Below are 22521 nucleotides of genomic sequence, written 5' to 3'. Positions count from 1 at the left end.
CCGATGATTAAATAGTCATTTAAAATAATTAAAAATTGGCACAACCTAATTTGTTCCTTCTATCAAGTTTTATTTTTAAGTTAGATCTTCTGGACTCAGTGTTAAGTCAATAATGTTTTGTCAACACATCTTCCTTTGTTCACTTATGATTATATTTATATATTTTATTAATTATTATTGTGCAAGCAAATATTCTCCTCATGTAGGCAAAAGCGATTTTGCTGAAATACGTATAGATATATATAAACAATAATAATCGAAATAAAAGCTAAAGTTCCTTAAAAAACAAACCCGACTTTAACAAACAATATTTTTTCTCATATAAGAACAGTTGCAGTTTATATTAATACTGATTTATATAATTACTCTAATATAGCATTCACCAATATTACACAATATTTCGATTGCAATCTTCTTCAAAAAGATATTCCGTATTAAGTTGCTTATCTATTTTAAGGACAATCTTACTGATTCTGTTCACAAATCGGAAATCTCTATATTCCTATTTACTTTCAAAATTATCGTCTTTGGGAAATTCTCTTTCTTCTGGGGAATTCTATAAATGATTACTTGGTGGTTTTTGCAAAGATCTGTTGGCTTAATTGTAAGTATATAATTTGTGCACTACTAAGAGTAGTTTTTTACCATACAGTTAAAGAACTTCTTTTTATTAGACATACATATTTCTTGTTATAGAACATAAAATTCTTAATTATAATTAAAAATAAAATAAGCCAACAATTTTTAAAAAAGTACCAGAGAAGTGAACGTTTTTTCACAATGTATGGACAATACGTTCCAATTTTTATTGGGATCTATTAAGAAAAGTTTGAATATAAAACGGACGTTTTTTAAATATACGTTATGAAAGCTAATAATTGCTATTAAATTGTTTATTTTCCTTTTCAAATATTTCAATGTAAAATAGTAAATAGAAAAATTGTAAAATAAACATGAGTTTTTTTCTTGATCCCTTATAGTTTTTTGTTATTAAAAGGCGATTTACTTCTCATCGAATAAGTTTTAGTGCATTATGTATGTACATATTTATAGGCGCAAAAAAACCAAAATTTTACTGATGCATTTTTTATGCTTTCCACAATACTGAAATAATTACGCTTTTCTTTACCAAAGAAGAGATACGAAGAAACAATTCTAATAATCGATCTAACTTGAAGAGACTTGAACAGAGACCTAAACAAAGGCGACACATATAATATATTCAAACAAGAGATCCGAACAAGTGACTCAGTGACTCGAACAAGACACTCAAACAGTAGACCTAAACAAAGGAGACTGAAATAAGATATTCGAACATTCGAACAAGAGATCCGATCAAATGATTCGAACAAGACACTCAAACAGGAGACCAAAACAAAGGAGACTGAAATAAGATATTCGAACATTCGAACAAGCGAACAAATAATTCCAACAAGAGACCTAAACAAAGGAGACTGAAATTAAATTTTCGAACTAGAAATGCGAACTAGAGACGCAAACAAGAAATGCAAATAAAAGATTCGAACAAAAAAAACAAATAACAGAACTGAATAAGAGCTCTGAATAAAAGCTCTGAATAAGAGCTCCGAATACGTAATCCCAACAAAAGATTTAAACAAGAGATTTAAACAAGAAATGCTAACAAAAGATTCGAACAAGAGATGCGAACAAATAATCCGAACAGGGGACCTGAGAAAAAGATCTGAACAAATGTTTCCAATAAGAGATCCACACTAGAGATACGTGGAAGAAAAACAATTTTTTATTTATCTAGAATTTGTTTATGGTTTGTGTCTGTTATTTTAATAACAGACAATAGTACACCAATAAAAAGAGATTTATGTGTAGTTAAAGTAGAGTATTGTAAAATGATAAAACTCTTTATACTATAACTCACAATATTTAGCGTTTCTGACGACGACTGAAATGTCTTTTATTGATGACTTTCTAACTACAGACAGAAATATAAATTTTTGCTTTATGCTGCTTTCTTTTTGGGAGGTCATCCCAAGCTGATCATCCCGTAGGGTCATCAGCTTGCAAGTTTTTTCTGGTAAGAGAAAGTATAGTTTTATTTAGATATGTTATTAAGGCAGTAGCATAGGTCAGGCTTTCCCGTCAAATCACTAACCAGCAACCTTTACTCTGTTTTAATATATAAGCAAGAATTTGTTTACTGATGAGCTTGCTTTTGATATTCAAAGTTAGAGCATTGATGGAGCTAAACGTTAATTTAAAGTTAAAGAATATTTAAAGACAGTACATAAAGGAATTATTTGCAAGACCACTGATGATGGATCAGTCAAAAATTCAATTAATTAAAATAATATAAAAAAAAATTTTTTTTTGGTTGTTGTAGTTCACTACCTTTCGAAAACCTCTTTATATGTTAAAATGCAGTACATAGAGAATATTTAAGAGACGTTATGTTCTCACCAGGGACCATCAATTAATTTATACACGATAAATATAACAATTTCATTGAGATTACCAGACAAATGTTTTTGTGTCTTTGTTAATAACTTTTAATTGAATTCCTTATCGAGTTGTCTTTTGACATAATTTAAGTTAGTTGATAAGTTAACGACGCAAAACGTCTCCTGACCTATTTAAAGTAAATGATGAGCACCAGCCCTATCAATCCAGACAGCTTAAGTATACACTTTCACTAATATATATTATATTTTCAAAAAGTTGTATAGGTATGAAATAGACATTTATTGGTTTGTAATTAAATTTAAACCTTGAAAGCAACTCATTTCTACTTTGAAGTCAGAATATCAGCTAAAATGCTTAGTAACTGCAGGTTTAAGTTGCTAAGTGCACCGTTCTGTGGCAAAAATTCCAATAATTGTCAACGGAGAGATATATATGCCCATTTTTATGTATATATCACAATATGAGTAAGTGATGCTTTGAACCCTTATCCTTTTCTCTGAAATTCTCTTCTGAATTGTTAATTCTTCTCACTTAAAAGTCGAACTAAATTCATATCTTAAACTTGTTTAGTTAAAAAATCAAAGCACTGATTCTCAACAGTAACCTATAATCTATTTTAATGCATTCACCATGATCAAGAGAAATTCACTTAAAAATCTTATGACGTGATGCGACCGTTGAGTTGTCAACAGACCTTGAACCAGAACTTAACTTTCCTAGACTAAAATGTGCACAAATCTGTAGACAAAATCTGTTCAAATCGCAAGTCTTTGACATTTTCTTTATGCACATTTTGCCATGAGACCATTTATCTTGTTTATCTAATAAAAAATTATGCAAAAATATTGTTGCAAGAAACTAATTAAGACCCAATGCTCTAACAGTTTGTATAAACTTCGAAGATACAAAACATTTTGACTTGTTAACACATCGTTTTAGGAGATGACATTTGTATAAATAAAGCCAGATAAGATTATACTTTTAACCTTTTTTGTTGACTCAAATTTGTGTATAAATTTCAATGCAAAACTAAGCGAAACATAATATACCGAAAATAATTCATTTGTTAATAAGAGTTTGCAATCTGTATTGCAGTACGAGTATTCCAAGATGAAGTTTTTGGTGCAGTTTGTTTGCTTCATGAGTCTGGCATATTGGATATCAGCCACTAACCAAGGTTTTAAATTAATATAACAATTTTCCTTAAATTTCTTTTTTATAAAAATATATTCACATTTTTAAAAAATGTACTATTTTCTTATTGTTTGCTATATTTTATATATATTTTTTTTATTAGAGGTTGTAATTCCAAGTTCACCACCGGTAGCAATTCGTTTTGAATATTTTGATCCGAAGGGTTGCAATATCAAATGCGGCGTTACTTGTAAAGATGTACGCGAAAATACAGCATGTTTGAAGAATCCAGTTGGAACATGCCCACCTGGAAATTGTGCTGATGGTTATGTTAGAGCTGATGGTCCAAAGCATAAATGCATATCATGGTTCGATTGTTCAGCTAAAAAGTTTGTTAAAGAAACTGTTAATGACAACCCGGCTCTTAAAGACTTGCTGTTAATGATTCCATATATCCGCGAAATTCATGAGTCTAATTCACATGACAACCCAACACATAATACCCACCCACATGTCAGACCAAAGATTGATTTTAGTCCCATATCACCTCCAGATGGAAAACAAGAACACCGCGATAATACAAGACAGTCTTCAGATGCTGATGATGTTAAAGGACCAATTCCAGTAGTTAAACCACGAAACCCTGATCGCGATGAAGAACCAACTCGTAACATTCAATCACCAGCGCCAGAAGAAAAACCGAAAAATGTAATCACTCTTCCAGTGGTTCCCGAAAATACTCATCCTCTTGCTCCAGAAAATCGACCACGAATTCGTCCTACTCAAAATGCAGCACCAAGAGATAATCAAGAAAGTCGTGTACCTCAAAGACAAACTTTGGAAAATAACCAAGAAAATGGTGCTGCTGAAAGTCAAGCTACAAGAAATATCCAAGAAAATCGTGTTTTTCGAAACCGAGATGCAAATGTTAACCAAGAAAATAATGCTACTGTAAGCAACGCACCACAGGATAATCCAAATATTCCTAGAGCTCAAAGGCCACCTTTTAACGTTAGTCCGGATTTTGATGTTGCAGCAAGTAGACCATCAGAAGATAACCAAGAAAGTCGTGCTGCTGCTACCCTAGCAGTAGAAAATCATCAAGAAAATCAAACTGCTCAATGGCCAGCTCCAGAAGATAATCAACAAAATCCTGATGCTCCATGGCCAGTCCCTCATGTTAAACCAGAAATTGATGTTGATGCATGGGGTGCAGCAGAAGCAAATCAGCAAAACCGTGGTGATGAAACACCAGCAGCAGGAAACAACCAAGAAAACCCTGACGGTCAGCGACCATCTCCAGATGTTAAGCCTGAAATTAATGTTGTTCCAAGCGTAGCATTTGAAGCTAACCAAAACGCAGAAAATAATCAAGAAAATCTTGCTACTGGAACCTCTGCTGGAGAAAATAACCAAGTAAATCGCACTGATCAATGGTCAGTTCCAGAAGGTAATCAACAAAATCCTGGTCCCCCAGGACCAGTCAAGCAAGAAAACCAACCAAACAACCAAGAAAATCCCAACGGTCAGCGACCATCCCCAGACGTTAAGCCTGAAATTAATGTTGTTCCAAGTGTAGCATTTGAGGCTAACCAAAACGTAGAAAACTCTGCTGTAGAAAATAACCAAGTAAACCATACTGTTCAGTGGCCAGCTCCAGAAGATAATCAACAAAATCCTGATGCTCCATGGCCAGTCCCTCATGCTAAACCAGAAATTGATGTTGCTGAATGGGGTGCGCCAGAAGCAAACCAGCAAAATCGCGGTGATGAAGCACCAGGAGCAGCAAACAACCAAGAAAACCCTGACGGTCAGCGACCATCCCCAGATGTTAAACCTGAAATTAATGTTGTTCCAAGGGTAGAATTTGAAGCTAATCAAACCGCAGAAAATAATCAAGAAAATCGTGCTGCTGAAACACCAGCAGAGGAAAATAATCAAGCAAATCTTACTGTTCAGGGGTCAGTTCAAGGAAATAACCAAGAAAACCCTGAACCTCAGCGGCCAATCCTACAAGTTATGCCAGAAATTGATGTTGTCCCAGGAGTAGAATTTGAAGCAAACCAAGCTACAGAAAATAATCCAAGAAATCGTTTTCCGTGGCGGCTAGCATCAAGCTTTAACCGAGCAACTCGATTTACTCAAGTTCAAGCTGAAGCTAATCAAGAAAATCAATTCGCTCAAAACTAAGCTCCAAAAGCTTAACTGTCAATTGATTTCCACAAATGAATTAATTTTTTTTTTGGAAATAAATAGAAATATTTAAAGCACAAAAAACTTTTATTTTTTATATGCTTTCTCTTTTCTTTTTTGTTCGAAATGTCTAGCAATGGAAAATGAATGGAATGAAATTATAGATTTAAGACTGCTTATAAGAATAAATATCCAATCTTTTGTTGCTATTTTGATTGACAAACTTTGTACTAAACTGCTTTGGAGTGAGCAAAACAAAAATTGTTTAGATAAAAATAGTTGCCAGATGTTATGACTTTTTTTAGAACAGACGGAAATTACTCAGTCTTACGATAAATAGATTTGGTCTTTCCAATTGTTCCATTCACTTGCAGAGGTGTTAGAAACTTTGTTTTATATTGTATTTTAGTAAGAAAATTAAATATCTTTGAACTACTATCTCTCCTGTCTTATCTATCAAAATTTTCACTCCTGATATATTAGAGCATAGCTAACTTTGTAAACTTATCGTATTGATTCCCTTTCATTTAAATGCAAGGTCATGTTCTGCTACTAGATAATCTTCATGCACTGAATGGTTGTGGATTTTCAACTTTTGCTGACGTCCTTAAGGTTTTGAAGTACACCAAAACCTATCTGTGCTATCGCAGTCGACCATTCTTGAAGCTCAAGTGGTCCTTAATGCACAGTGCTTCCACTTTACCCAAATCCATTTTATAATTTACTTTGCAGACGTACATAATTTTTGGTCTTAAAATTATTATGCCTTAAGTAAAATTTAAAGCAGATGGGCTATAATGGATAACGTCTAGCACCAGAGACTTATATTCGGAGAAGGTGGTTGTCCGAAAAGATGAGACTACAAATACTAAATTGAAATTATTTTTCGTAAAATCGGATATTTTCTTTAGAACTATTATACAAAATATCTGATGGGTCTTCTTATGTGTCTTTGATGGTGTCTTCCAGGTGTTTGGCTAAGCAGTTTGGGTACCAACAGATACCACATTATGGTATTAAATGTCAGTGCATATCTATTATATTTTCTTGTGAAATGTATATTTTTGGATCTTTTCAGTAAAACCGCATGTAGAACTGTTTTTAATTTTTTATTTAATATTTTGTTTTTAATTTTTACTATTATATTTATATATGTACTTTTTTATGAGGTTTGTGTGCTTCCATTTGTTTGGGTTTTACGATTTTGTGTTTGTGGTTCTGACATGCAATTTCGAATTGGGTCACGTTGGAATACGAGTACAAAACCAATGCTCCAAAAAACGTTTGCCAGCTTTCGTGAATAACTGAGTTCTATTCGTACATATATATGTGTATTTCATGCTTTATGGTATTTGTTTATAGGTTATTTTCAATTCCAGTTTTGACTGCCTCTACGAGTAGAACAAATAATATGAAAATGTATACAAAAATATTTTGATTGTCAATGACAGCAATTTTCAGTAAACAAAAATCTGAATTTATATTAACATTCTGAAGTCAATAAAAAGGTTACAGCCTTGAACCTCTTTTTTTTAGTCTATTCTCACTTAGCACTGCAAAGAGAGTTTTGTTATTAGAACATTTTTTCGACTTTAATCAAAATATTAGCGACTATACGTACCGTTCAATAGGTTAAGTTTAGAATAGCCAGGTGTTGACTGCATGGGTTCATTTTGGTAACTGATAGAACGATTGCAGTACTGTTTATTCAAATACAAGTATTTACTATGCTTCTTTATTAAGAAAATAATCTTTGGATTCTTTGAAATTGATATTAGGGACGTATTAATACATATTTTTTGCTGCATTGTAAAATTGTTTCCAGATAGTTGAGCTACTTGGTTAGCAGTAGTGCGAGATCTTCACTTCTCGTGTAGTATACTCTCCTATGGGCAACCCTGATATAAATCCAGAAGATATACATAAAGATTATGATACAATCTTGATTAAAGATCGTAAATACAAGTAACAGCTTCAAATGGTGATATTGATACATTTTTAATAGGGATCAAATTCTATTTCAAATAGTCTATGTTCTGTTTTTTGCTAACGATTTTGGAACACCATCAAAGTACTAGTTTTTGAGATTGCTTTCTATTTAAGATAGTATGTTCAAGTAACAATCCATCCCGCAAAATGTTACTCACTTTCCAATTTTACAGTTATAAATGCACGGCTTCTTTTCCAAACTTATCTAAAAGAAACCTGTATTTTGCAATAGAAAAAGCATTTGTTTTACTCTGTATCAGACAATTAAGGAAGGTGAGTCCGAAATTAAATATGTACTTTCAGGTGCGTACTGTGTGTTCTTAGGATTCTGTCCTTTTTCTCTTTCGACTGAAAGTTATAGCAGTAGTCATTGGAAAAGTCTTTTATTGATCGCCGTGTCTTGTAATTGACAGTTGGTTGATGTTATGAGAGAGTAGTACTAACCAACGAACAAGCTGGGCTACTTAGTTCCTGGATATAACATTTTTGATTTTCCAAGCAACACGCTTTGATAGCTAGCTTATGAATTTCGTTATTCTAAGTAACTTTAACCATTACGTTCTATTATCGACATAGCTTCATTTTAGAAAAATAGTATTTCAAAAATGTAAATTACTGCTAGAAAATTAGTATGAATTGATAAATTGGTAATTGATAAAAAGAATCTATATAGTTGTTACTGCTGGATACCATGACGGATTAGTTAAATCCGTTACCAAATAGCGGCGTCCACAAAATTGGAATAATCTCCACCCCACTTAATGGTTTTTCAATATTACTGCGACTAAAGTAATGAAGCTGTGTACCATTTCTGGTCATTTCATCGGTCTTATAGTCACCAAAACTATTTCTTATGAAGTTTCAACTAAAGAGTAATCTAAATATGCCAGTTTTTATTTTCGCAAATAGGACAGTGTCCAAAGCGGGTGCCAGGCACTGGCAGTGCCTGGTCACAGTGCGTACAGTGAGTCTTATCTCTAGTACTTAAGGTTTGGGTTGTGCACAGGGTTTCATACCCGTCACCAGTGAAAGACATAAAGCGTTAGACCGAAACACTTGAGCGACCAATTAAGTAAGTAAGTAAGGAATATCTTGCATTAAAAATATAATATAAGAATGTGCTAATTTTTTTTTTGTTGAGAGTGACGCGTGTTATGACGAAAATAAATTATTTAAAATTTAAACGGATTCGAATAGCAAAGAAAAGTTATGAACTAAAATTTTAGTTAATTTATTAAAGTATGGCTGACCATACAACGCTGTTTCGAGTATTGCCACGTACTCATCAACAGTGATCTTAGGAAATATTCGAATTTCTTGATTAGCTTATAGTTAGTATATAATTTATTTGGACTGCAAGTGCCAGACTTAGAACTCGTTGTAGTTATGTTACATTTAATGCGAATCTAAATTTCTATTAAAAAACACTAATGCTTGTTATTGTACCGTACAGTTTAAATTAACCTACAATCATATAGATTATATTTAATACTCGAACTTCAAGTACTGGGGTATATCATGAACACATTTCATATATATTATATAAATAAATATTATACATATGTATATATACAAATTTATATATGTTAGTATTTATATATGGTTTGCTATACAAATATTTCGGATATTCAAAAAATATTAGGTGAAGGAAGTTTACAAGGGTATTAAACTATATTAAAACAGAAACTTGTCCAGATACTGACATTGAAATTGGCAGCAAAGTTGAAACTTTGTTAGAACATTTCGTACTATTTTTAAAATTTTTATTTATTTTTATTTATTTCTTTTGCACAAAATTAAATTAAGTGCAGCTGTTGCAGTTAATTTCATATAAATTACTCTGTCTAGCATAAAATGGTTGACACGCCCATAACTGAAATCAGCCTACAAGTGTGAAGGAACCATTAACGTTGCTTACTTATTGCGCGCCCCAAAGTATATTTCAATTTTTATGAACTCAGCCACAATTTTGCATTAATATGTGTATATAATTATATATATATGCACATATATATATTTATGTATATATATATATAGAGTATTCTATTCAGAATTTAACATTAAAGTGTGGTACGTAATCAGCGCCAGTTGGTGTGTTCTTGGCCTAAAAACGAGCGAAACGAAACTTTATAAATTGCTACAATCTCAATTTCGTGCTTGATTCGACATTTAAGGATAACGAAATTAAAATTGTAATTCTTTTGGCAAGTATAGCAGTAACAACAACAAAAACAACAACAACAACTGAACAGTCCATTATGCCCACAACAATAAAAGCGTTAACTTTGGTAAATATATCAAACTCCCACAGACCGCCCCTTTCAATAATCTGACATACATAGGCGCAACTATACTTATCTGCATGCATAACTTTCATTTTACTTTCACGTTTTTTATGCATCACAATTATCGCTTGGCGGACAGACATTGTAATGCAACCTATTATAGACCAACATCAAAACCCTTTTAGTTTACTATAAAAAAGTAGGGAGCATAGAGGGAGTAGAACAATTGCTTAGCTGTTTACATGATGAGTTGTTCTAGTCAATAAGTGGTTTCATAGCTGTTGAGCTATGTCAATAAGAGTTTTAAAAAATCAACCGCAGTGCATTAATAAAGTTTTATTATTATATGCCATTATAATCAAAAAATAGTCACCATTATTGACGACCAGTAAACAATAAAGACACTTAGCATATTGGATCCAAATATTTTAGTATGGATTCTATGGGATTGATGAAAGTGGAGGTATTTGAGTTGAATTAGTTAGCATCATGAAACCACATGTGGACCTCTGAGTCCTCTGAGTGATTTCATTTGGCTATATCGTTAATAAAGTCAATATCGTTATAAAAATTATTTGTACACCTGGGAGCTAGTTCGGTAGTTACCGATGGCTTCTTATTATCTTAATACTCGTACTGCTAAGATGTTATACTAATTCTGTTTCAGATTCACAGAAAAGTTTTGCATTTCTTGCAAATTTAAAAATTATGTAGACCTCATTTCTGCCCATTTCTTCCAAATTTTTTTCTTCAAGTCGCACGTACACATTTTAACGGGGCTTTTAGCAGTGGTCAACATATTCATAGCACATAAACTAAAGATCTTTTGGTCCCAGTTATGTAGCTTTTTTTGGAATTATCCTGTTCAGCTGAGAGAGGTTATGCCGCATTAGTACAGTCCTCCCGAAGGATAGTGACAACAAATGAACAAATCTTTTAAACGTGTTCTTTTAGAATTACTAAAGAGTTTTTTCGAGAGAGTGTGATTACAAAATTGTTTAGGTCTTAAGTAAGAGAGTTGAATATAGAAGGAAATAAAGAGGTGAATAATTTTAACAGAAGTGATGATATTAGGGACTGATGTACTACCTATAACAACTGAAGATTGCTTTTAATATGATTAACAGTTTTTGTCGAGAGAAAATCAGATTGTCAGGTACCATATATGTTTAAAAGGTCAAGAATTAGGTACATCCTATGATTTGTTAAAATAGGATGTATAACGTTAAGAATGAAGGATTTGAAATTTCAAAGATCGCTCTAAAATAACGTAACAGTGCTAAAAGTTCTAGTTCTGCTAGAAGTAATTAATTGAATCAAGAAAGTGCACAGGCAATCCCAAATTCATTTGAGCTTGTCTTCTTAAAGATAATGATAAGAGAAAATTAACATATTTTTATTGATAGTAATTTTGTATTAATCAATTTTTCTCTCTTACAATACAAAGCAAACTTAAAAAAAAAAACAAACCCACTTCAATGAGATTATACCGCTTCCACTATTGACTTCAGAGTGATGGTGCATATTGAATATATAAAACGACACACTCTTTCAGTTATGTGTCCAACCTTTCTTTCTAATTTATACTATTGTTAAAATTTAATAAATATTATGCTATAATATAATAATTGTTCTAATTATTTATTTCCATAGCGAAATCAAAGCATGGTCTTATAACTTTATCAGGAGAAGGCTGCCATCTTGATATTCTCATTAATAAAATGAAAGTAGTAGCATTTAAATAAGAAATGACTTTTAAAAAACAAACTTTTTCAATCATAAGATTAAAAAGGTTTACATAGTACAATATATATTCCAGTTATGTATTTTCACATTCTTTGTAAAGCCTATCCGCTATCAAAGTACCATCTTCGTTCATCTTGGCAAGTACCAAGAAGCTCCGTCTAAAGTTCATTTATATTTTGTCTTTAGAGAAAACACAACTACTCCACTGGCTCACATATAAGTGAATGAGTATGAATATAAAAAAAACATAAATATCTAATCAAATAAATTAAATAAAATATTCAAATATGCTTATATGTATATAATTTTCCAAGAGCGTTACAGCAATAGTAAAAAATTATACTTCTCTGTTTTACTCTGTGTAATATATTTTGCCAGCTATTAGTTTATATATTTTTAAACAGTTCTATTAAATATTTATGTGTGAAAATATACGAATATATACGTTGTTCTAGTGTTTTTTGTTTTCTTTTCTTCCAACTTTTACGCCTAAAAGTATTCTGTGAAATTGTTATTTATTTTATTTGCACTTGCATTTGCATTCGCCGTTCGTGTGGTTCGCTATTTGTGGTTTGGCTTAACTCAGTGCTGGTGTATTTCGAAAATAGGTTGCGCTAAATACGAAACACGTCGAAATATTTCAGACCAAAGGATGGCTTAGTTGGCTGTGATTATATGCATGGGCTGAATTGGCTGATGGTGCCTAACATGTTTGTTAATAATTACTTGTACAACTGCCAGTTGCAAGCAATGCCATTGTTTACAAAACTAATCGATTTAGATACTTTCGAACATTTTTGCAAGTAATATTTTCATTTTTTTTTTGTTTTTGATTTTTTTTTTTTGTTGTCAATTTGTTCAGTATACTCGTAATTAATTTCATTGCTTGGTAAAGTTTCAATGTAGCATTTTAGGCGCGCCGCCATTATTCGACTGTTTCATTTAATCGGCTTAATTTGCATTGTTAGTTGCTTTTTGAGGTTTCATGCACGCTTCGTACTAAAACAATTTCTATTATTTTTTTTTAATTGATCAATTGATTAAATTCTATAGTTTAATGGGTTTCAGAAACGATTTAAATGGCTTTTTTGAAAGACTCTGTAATACTTGTAGGTGTTGGTGTTATTGGTATTCTGACAGCAAAAGCTTTAATTGTTGGCACATAAAGAAATTGATTTACTTTATTGCCTTTCGGTTTTATGTGTCATGGTGGTGTGTGCGAACAATTATTTATTTTTTTCTTCCCTCTCTTATACTCGTATGTAACGAAATATACCATATAATTTAATGGATAATCTTTAATACAATGTTATTTTATTATTAGTTAATTGTCTGTAATTATTTTATTATCCGAATTAAGATTTTCTTTCTGATAAATGTATTAATGTCAGATATAGAGATTGTAAGAAGTTACAAATCTGAGACTCTGTCTATGTAGATTTATCGAATTGTTCATCTTCAATGTTTCAATGGGTGTAGTCCTCACATCAACCCAATCAATTAAATTGTCTGTCTCTGCCTTGTCCTTTTTCCTTTTTCTCTTTCTCCTTATTTTTCCATGTATCGCTCACTCTTTATCCTTCTCTTTATTTCTCTCTTTATTTCTCTTCTTTTCTCTCTCTTTTCTTTCTTTTGTCTTCAATGTTTCAGAAAGTAGTACTTACACCCACGGTTGCCACTTGAAAATTTTTTCCTGTACCAAAATTGGCTTAAAAAGGTACCATTTCTGTAAAAGAAGGTCCAAAATTTTTTTAGACCTTTTTGTTTTTTGTTCTGTGTTTTTTATATTTTCATATAAAATAGTGCAAAGTTGCATTTATAAAAAAAATTAATTAAAAATATCCACAATAAAGTTGGGTCGTCAAAAATGTACCATTTTTTCAACATGAGTACCAAACGAAAAAAAAGGTACCAATTTTGGTACTAAAGTACCATAAGTGGCAACCGTGCTTACACCAACTAAATGAATCAAGTTGTGTGCGTTTTTCTTTCCCTCTTTCTTTTCCTCTCTCTCTGCCCCTTTTGTCTCTTTCGCTCTTATTCTCTCTAACTTTCCCTTTTTTCCTTTCTCTCTCTCTATCTTTTTCTCTTTCGCTTTCTTTCTTACTCTCCGTCTCTCCTTCTCTCTCTCGTTTATAATATTTTAACGAAAGTAGTAAATCATTTAAACGAATCAAATAAATGTCAATCACTTCCTCTCCCTCTTTCCTCCTCTCTTCCTTTCCATCTCTCCTACCTCTTTTTTCTTATCTCGCTCTTTATCTTTCTCTTTATAGTAATATTGATGCATTTAATATAAACGAATGATTTATGTACTAATAAGAAGAATAAGAGAAGAGAAAGAATAAGAAGAGTCCTTTTAATATTCATGTGCTTATTGAAATACTGATGGGACAGTCTATTATTTTCTTTATGTTTCTCCAGTGACATATTTCGTTAAGTACACTAAATAACTCAACAAGTACAGCACATGCAGTTCTAATGGAAACATCCGGTTGAAGTAACTCAACACCCCACATCAGCTTGAGCTCATCTTAATGGATAATAGACGTATAGGGTTAAAAGTGTTGATGCTTGTATTAAAATGTGACCTTTCAACTTAAAATAACAATCATTTGTATATATAGACATATTAGTGTTTAATATCCCTATTATTCCGAGCAAACATATAACAAAGAAACTGGAAACTATCTGCGTATTAATACAACAAATTACAGAACTATTTATTTAGTGGAATATTGGCTGTCAGTAGCTTAAGGTACATCTAGAAAAACAATCAACCACACTTTTTTAATGGAATAACAGATTTTATTCAATGTACTTTTAATAATTGCTGAAGCGTATTATCGGTTTAAATTAAAACTAGAAATCATATGAAAAACGTAGTGCTGATATCCGTTGGTCCAGATTTATATAGTTGATCTAGAGTACTAGAATTGTTCTACAAATTCCAAGCAGCAATACGTACCATTTATAAACCATGCCATAAAATGTCTATATCAACGGTACTAAAATGTCGGGATTATTACGAATTTAGGCTTTCAAGTAGTCATAAAAGTAAAAACCTTGCAAAAAAGGATGCTTTAATTACCTTCATTGGATTCAAAGCTTTATGTGGTGTGTTTACTTATCAAGGTGCGATAGTGCGTAGAAAAAACGAATGTAAGCTTCTGGCGAAGATTTCGGTCTATTCCTCTAGCAGCAATTAACGATGACAAATTTTTCAGTACAAATACACAATAGATTTGAAATTATTTGAAGTTTCATTAATGGATCTACTTCCAAATTCTGTTAAAATTTAAAAAAAGGAATACATTACAGCATTTTGGAAGAATTTAAATAAGCAGTCATCATATTTATTGGCAGAGTTTTTTGGTTCTTAAGTATGTGAAATAGTTGTTCTTATATATTAGTATTTATGTATGTAAATATTACATATAACTCGCCAAAATTTTCACACTGATTGTTTATATTTTAAATCCTAGTAAATATAATAGTTTAAGATAAGTTACAGAATCTAATTACTTGACACCATGAATAATTTCCAAACAAACTCAAGTAGTAAAAAAGTAATGCTTAATAATTGTTGATGTGAGATTAACGACACTGACAACCGCAGCATCGGTTTTCTTCAAAAATTTTGATTACAACATAAGACGTCGAATTTTTGTGTACCCACACCATAACACACATCCCAAACCTATAGCCATAGTGATCGCAAGTATATATAGAACCTTTGTTTTGCTCCTAATTTCATCATTAAGCTCAAGGCACTTGTCTTGGTAACATTGTTGGATTACAATGTCTAGTCTTTGTTGAAACTGTAATAATGAGGTACGGTGCAGTCGACTATACTCTGAAGTAAAGACCTTAGGAGTGAAAGAACGCATATTGATTGCATCTTCTAGATGTGGCATGAATGCGGTATCAGGAATGTGCATTATTCGTCGTAACCTTTCATGAGCTCTCCGCACATCTTCTTCAAAACGACGTTGGTAGCTTTGTGTAAGACTTGGATATAAATATCTGGCGTAACTATCTCCAACGAAAGGAAGATTATAATAATTAACAAAGGATTGCTCCTGTAAGTTCATACAGTCCACATCTCCTCCGCCCGCAGAAAACTACAAATACTCAAACTATTAATATCAATATTAATAAAAAAATGTGATCAGTTGAAATATTACTCTTCGAAAATCCATGACTTTTCAATAGTAAGGATAATTCACACAAAATGTAGGTCCGTCTTTATTAAAAAATATATGTATTACGCTTAGTATTTTCCGAAATTTTGTATTTGTTTTGCCTAAAATTTTTGACTTCAATATTTTTTTATAAAAATAAAATTATAGTTATTTCATTTTGTTTTCAAGCTTTTGTCATGACATACTTTGACATTTAAAACGTTTGTTACAAATATAGTTATTGTAATCATCTGGCAACGTTATTACATGTTGAGGTTTCACTGTGGCTATTTTCAATCTGGGTATGTCGTTTCGTAAGTATTCCATATAGCCACCCACAAAAAGCATACCTAAGCGAATGGCAACACCATTTTGTTTTTGTTTAATACCTATATAATAATTTTTGAAGTTGGAGCTATTGTCAGAAGGGATTATAACAAACCTTTTCAATATTTCCAAAAGTTTCTACTATAAAGTGACTTTCAGATATGGACTCCGTTCTCTAGTTTCATATTTAGTTTCAAATTAAGTTTAGCAAAATAGGATTTCCACACCTGCAGGATTAGTTTAAAAGATGTTAGTTACTTTGAAGCAAATTTTTGAGTTTCTACCATAAAGTAATTTTCAGATATGGATCCCGTTCTCTAGTTCCATATTTAGTTTCAAATTAAGTTTAGCAAAATAGAATTTCCATACCCTTAGGATTAATTAAAAAGATGTGTTTGGAAAATGCGTAATGATCAATTCTTGTAAAAGGCAAATTGTGTATGCTTTGGAGATTGGTGTCAAAACTCTTGTTATAGGTCAAACGAACATTTTGATAAGGCATCAGTCGAATGCTTTGTGTGTGTGTGTAAGTCTTGGAAGTCTACTTCAATAGTTTACTAAATAACGAAAGTTATATATCACAATCAGTCACAAAGTTACAACATACTTTCTTAACAGCAATAAGCAGCCCAGTCGACGACCAAACAAAACGACGAGTTCCTAGAGTTCTTTCTAGAAAATTTTTATAGGTATTGTGAAGAGTGGCAAAAACTCTTGAAGAAGTAGATTGAAAAGTAGAGAAGTAATGATGGTTTTAAGTCTGGAGGAACAAGTTCGTTTTCTTAAGGGATTATAAGGATGTGCAATAATCATGATTACATACGACTTAGTTATTGAATATGAAAAAATAGCAAATTTTAGAAGCAGTAAGATTTTGTTACAAACTATCTTTCTTAATTATAAATGTCAGATAAGGACTTTAGTTTAGCGTATGCTAGACAGAAGTTTGGGTTGAAATCAATAAAAAAAATAAATGTAATGAATCTAAGCAGTTTTAATTAATGTGAGAATTAGAGTTAATAAAGCTTTTAGTCAAATCTATAGTTTAGACTGCTATTAGATATATGGTATTCAATCATAACATATTGCATATCATAAAGATAACACCTAATTAGCTTGAAGTTTTTTTTTTTATTAAATATATGTTAATAAAAAATTTAGATTTATGCAAATCAATACAGATACAATATATAAAAAATTTCAACTCTCTATCATCCATTAATCCATTCCTTTTGTATTGTTTATACATACTATTTTAAATTGTGGACTTAATTCAAGTAGTATGCAAGCATCGCGCTGTATTGTGTGGCCTGAAATTTTAGGTAACCTCAAACTCCCATCTTCAGTGTCTCTTATATCTTCTAACAGCTTTTGTATCGGCCTTGCTCCAATAGTTGCAATATATCATTGACTGCTTTAGTGCCGAAACACAGCGGATAGTTTTTATATAATTTAATTAAAATAACACTAATAACTATAACAATAATAGATTTTTCATAAAAATTAAAATATTGCTGCAGTATACGAGGGGTGTTTGATAAGTCTCCTCATACACAAAGCCATAGTAATGTTAATGTAAATTGAAAAACGTTCCTTTCAAAATCTTTAAATTTAAATATTTACTTTGGACTATCACCTTAGTGTTGTGTTATCAAATGGATAATGAATAAAATAACAATTACCCTAACACCAAGTCCTATGGGTAGTGGTGCAATTTCCGATCTACAATTAATAGTACCCCATCAACCATCAACCATCGACCTCTGTGTACACACTTCACAACTGTGTACTCAATTTATGCAGTGAATTATTAAAGATTTCTCGAACAAACTCCTAAGCAATTTAAACTTTTTAATTACTTAAATAAACAATGAATTCGTTTCCAGTAATTTCGTAGTTAAATGCATTTACGGCAACAATAATCTTTATTATTTTCTGCCGATATTTTGCTTTTTTAATTGCAAACAACAAAAGTTGTTAATTATTTTCACACAAATACTCGCGCCAACATAGCAAATTAGAGGACCTCAAACCCGGAAAAAAGGATGAAATCGAATAAAGGCAAAGGAAAATGAGAAGAAAATGGCGGTGTACGAGCGAAGTGCTAAAGTTCGAGAAATGAATTTATGTCCTAAGTTCCGAAATAAATGGAAAAGCAGGTAATGATTGGTTAGTCGCTTCAGCTAAATGGGTTGCTTCCATTAGTACTCGCCGCTTTGTACTTCTAGTTCGCACTTTAATCGTTTGTTTATTTGTGCATTTATTCGTACTCGTTGAGTTGATTTTCGTTTGATTTGGTCGCTTTGCATTGAAGCTCGTCATTAGTTGCCTGGCAAGGTGACAACCCTTTTTACGTCAGGCACTTTAATAAATCTGCGAAAATAAAATAAAATAAATAAAAATAACTAACATTGAAATATTTATATATATTTATGTATGTATATATTCGTATGATGCCTAACCAAATAATGCGGATATTTGTATGTCAAGTGAAATGGCTCGCGACCGACTGTCACAAAATCGCTCGTAGCTGTGGGCTTCTCTTGGCGCCATAATGAGCTTCCGGTTTAACATGTAATTTTGACACTATGTTTTTTTTTTTTTGCACTTTTCCATTTATGGTTCTTAGTATTTCTTTCTTTTTCTTATATAAATCAAACTACAATAAATAAAGTGACAATATTAAAGCGACCTTCCCGTCAAAGCGTGTCATTTACTTGAGTTCACTCGTTTGAACTCTGACAACCAACAAAAAACAGAATGGTAGTTTGAGAATTATATTTGCACTCTAAGATCGGTCATCATATCATTTCTTTAGTCTTGTGGTGTTCAGTCATGTTAAGGACAGATTTTTATTAAAAGCCAAACTGCAATGAAAGCCCTTCAAACGTACATCATACAATAAAAGCATGGAGAGAATATGGAATGAATACGTAAACATTAAAGAGAATTCTTCATTGCAGGCAGGTGGTTTGTCCCGTCTTGGTGCTTCTCTAAATGTATTTCTGGAGGTACCGCTTCATGTTCCCCTGTTGATCGTTATCAGTAGTTTCTCAAGCTTACCAATCATTAATGAAAGATACTTGGACCATGTGTAACTTTTCAATTAACATGGCACTCATATAACAAGAACAGTTCTTAAGAACACATTAAAAATGGCTGCGTCAATACTACAAAGGTTGCTGACGTTCTTTCTGGTCAGTGGTGCAAAGGTGCCGCTTCATGTTCCCCTGTTGATCGTTACCTATACTTTCTTAAGCTTGCTAATAATTAATGGTAGACACTTGGATCATGTGTGAATTACAAATTAAGATGGCACTCATAAAAAGTGAACAGTTCCTGAGAACACCTTAAAAATGACTGCGTAAACACTACAAAGCTTGCTGAAGTTATGTCTGGTCAGTGGTGTATAGGAACCTATTCACAGTTACTGCCTATTAGCGCATATTGATTTATTATTAAAATAATTGAAATCGTCCAACAACCGGTACTGCGGCTAGAACCGGGTTATTGTACCAATTTCACTATTGGCTATACAAAGCTCTTTAAAGCTTTGTGAACAAAGTCCAGAACTGTAAATCTAGAGACGAGCACTTAATCTATTCTAGTGACAGAAATTCAATATGAAATAAGCGCATATCGATAGTTATGTTAAGCCACAAATGTTTTGGAATAACATGTTTACAGTATGCGTATATGGTAATTCAGTACCGTAAACTTTATGCTTTAATCAAGTATGCAAAATATCCTAGTCGAAAATTTTCAGACATTCCATGGATGTCTGGAATGTTCAAAGCTTAAAAGAAAATTTGAGGACAAAGTTATAGACAGTGAAAATAAGAATATTGATGTATGAATTGAAAAAAATGGTGCAAAATGGATGCGATTGAAAGTGACCCACCTCATGTTGCAATTTTGATAAAGGGATTTGATGTAGAAGATTAGGGGAACTGTGAAAATCGATTTTAGTACTACGTAAAAGTGCAAACGTCTGTCAATTTGTAGGCACCACCTTGAAAAGCTAATTTAACACAAAGTTAGGTATTGCAAGATGTCAAAGAATCAGCAGAAATAGGTTAGGTTAGATTTGGTTGAGAAGGCGAGTGCTGATGCAACTATCAACATTTCCACTCGGAGACACCTATTGATGTTGTGTTGCTTTTGAGATTGTCTGAGTAAAGTGAGTTACACTAATCTCTATTTATATTCGTGTATTATCCTTGTTAAGCTATTTAGTTTTTAAGATGAAGCTAAAGTGATTTGGCAGTTTTCCTTTTTTGTATCTATACCAGGTCCGAGAAAAAGCGATACCCAAAATATTAAAGTAGTTTCTTCTGTGGTCCTAGGGAAAGCAATGGAAAGTGATTGATTAATTTTAAAACTATTAGCTTTACTTGGCAGTTAATGTATACCAGAAGTAGATACTAACTGTTCTATTAATTATATCTGCTGATTTTAAATTTTAGAGTTCAATTAATATGAATAATGTCTATATATAATTTTATAATAAAGTTGTTATAAAAAACTCTCATTGCTGCTGTATAATTCATACAGAATTTTTAAAATTTTTGAAAGGTTTTCTTTCGCAATCTCCGTAAAAAATCCAACCATCCATCCACATACCATTTAAACACTTAACCAAGTTTTCCCTACATAATGACGCACAAAAGTAGCAAAATTAAATGGAAGAAGTGCACAACAGCTGCTAGTCGACTCAAATGATGCCAAGACGAGCAATTGAATGCTACTAGGTGTGCGGTACACAGGGCTGGGTACTGAGTGCTGGGTGCTGGGTACTGGGTGCTCGGCGCTAGCCGTTAGGTAATGCTCATTAGGTACAGAAGGGCAGGTAGCTCGCGCCAAACTTTTGCTCGCAGCAATTGCATTCGGTTGAACCTTATGTTTATGCTTATATCTGTTATTTACAGAAGTACAAAATTTATTTTTTAATTATAATTATTATTATTTTGTTCTTTTCTGTACTCTCGCATATTTCAGCTACCATTTTAATGAGAATTTTAGGCGCGCACAATATTAATTAAGCAAATGAAATGAAAACTGAAATTTGCTTGCCTTTTTACAGAGGGCTATGATGCGTGGAGATGAAATGGTATGGAGTGTGAGGACGGCCAGGAGGGGTAAGGTTTTTAAGGTGGGCAATATTTTGTTTTATTGTCAAATGTTTGAGATTATGGTTGGTGCTTGCCTACTTTTGTGGGTTGCCTGTTTGCGCGGTACTGGTTTGTTTTGATGGTAAATAAATTGAAATTATATATAGATTTTAATGTTAGCAGAAGAAGTAAATTAAAATATCAAATGTTTGTTTATATTAAAATTTGTAATTACTTTTTATTTAATTAAAAATTATATTAAATTTCCAGTTTGTTGGTTGCTGGTCAATTTTGTATTATACATAAATAAGAATAAAAAAAGTTCATATCAATATGAATATGTTAATTTCTATATATGATAAAATTTTTTTTAAATATTTAATGATAAATACCATTTAGATGAAATTTTTTTTCATTTTTATTTAAAGCACAAATGCACTAATCAATAATGGCACAATTACTATATCTTTTGTAGCCTTCTGGTATTTATTTTCATTAAGCCTTTTTCACTTTTTATAATAATTTTTTTTAGTCGATAGTTACCACTTCTGCTTCTCAACAAAAGCTATGATAACGTTCAGTATCCATAAATTTGTGTAATGTAGTGTAAATGTCTTGTGGTTCTGCATACATATCGGCTGGTGTGAAACGATCTCGACTACGTTTATGTTGCTCCGATATCGCTTCCACCGGCTGCTGCTGTGTTGGCACAATTTCCGTTTCCGTTGTGGGCGTGTCGGTGTCATTAGTGGGTGTCGTTACTACAGTTTGCCAGGCGAAGTCATCCAAATTCTGCTTCAACTGCAGCTGCACACTTGATACATAGATTTTTGGCTCTTCGGTGAAGGTTTCTTGCATTGTTGTGGGTACAGCAAGTTGTGTGGCCATATTCGCTTTTTATTTGTTTATTATTTTTTTTTTTTTGATTTACACTTTAAGTTTAAATTTTAAAATAAAAATATGATCAAGATTTGTTTAATTCTGTTTAATTTTGTTATCACGCAATTTTGCAAGCTTTGTTAACAATAAATATTATTAATTTGTTTTATTTCTTTTTTTTCTTCAATTATAAAAAGCTTTAAATTAGTTATTTTTATTTCGAATTCAATAATT

General features: G+C 32.0%; 3 protein-coding genes across 9 annotated transcripts in view; 2 read left to right on the top strand and 1 right to left on the bottom strand.

Moving 5' to 3' along the window:
- Positions 1 to 22521, top strand: part of LOC119688977 (sodium/potassium/calcium exchanger Nckx30C) — a 299166-nt gene that overhangs the window by 23474 nt on the left and 253171 nt on the right. The window lies entirely within an intron of this gene.
- Positions 3495 to 5842, top strand: LOC119688978 (uncharacterized protein DDB_G0290685-like). Its single transcript, XM_038103691.1, has 2 exons — positions 3495 to 3616; positions 3737 to 5842. Exons 1-2 carry the CDS (start codon positions 3550 to 3552, stop codon positions 5761 to 5763), a joined length of 2094 nt encoding a protein of 697 aa, XP_037959619.1. The 5' UTR covers positions 3495 to 3549; the 3' UTR covers positions 5764 to 5842.
- On the bottom strand, positions 14589 to 16095 carry LOC119688979. 2 transcript variants are annotated; one of them, XR_005253325.1, is made up of 4 exons: positions 15974 to 16095; positions 15312 to 15910; positions 14878 to 15074; positions 14589 to 14794 (listed from the first exon to the last, which is right to left on the bottom strand). XR_005253325.1 is itself a non-coding variant. In XM_038103692.1 (2 exons), exons 1-2 carry the CDS (start codon positions 15986 to 15988, stop codon positions 15431 to 15433), a joined length of 495 nt encoding a protein of 164 aa, XP_037959620.1. In that variant the 5' UTR covers positions 15989 to 16095; the 3' UTR covers positions 15102 to 15430. The 2 variants fall into 2 exon arrangements, 1 of the variants encoding a protein (XP_037959620.1); XM_038103692.1 differs by lacking the exons at positions 14589 to 14794; positions 14878 to 15074 and having other exon boundaries at positions 15102 to 15910.

This window comes from Teleopsis dalmanni, chromosome X (genome assembly GCF_002237135.1).
Source record: "Teleopsis dalmanni isolate 2A chromosome X, ASM223713v2, whole genome shotgun sequence".
In the NCBI taxonomy this organism is placed as follows: domain Eukaryota; kingdom Metazoa; phylum Arthropoda; class Insecta; order Diptera; family Diopsidae; genus Teleopsis; species Teleopsis dalmanni.
This window is presented reverse-complemented; position numbering and strand designations above follow the sequence as displayed.

Bases quoted from the DNA above. Each gene is read 5' to 3' on its own strand.
- LOC119688978 (XM_038103691.1), top strand. From the start codon at position 3,550: ATGAAGTTTTTGGTGCAGTTTGTTTGCTTCATGAGTCTGGCATATTGG. The intron at 3,617-3,736 runs GTTTTAAATTAA...TTTTTTTATTAG, and splicing joins GATATCAGCCACTAACCAAG to AGGTTGTAATTCCAAGTTCA.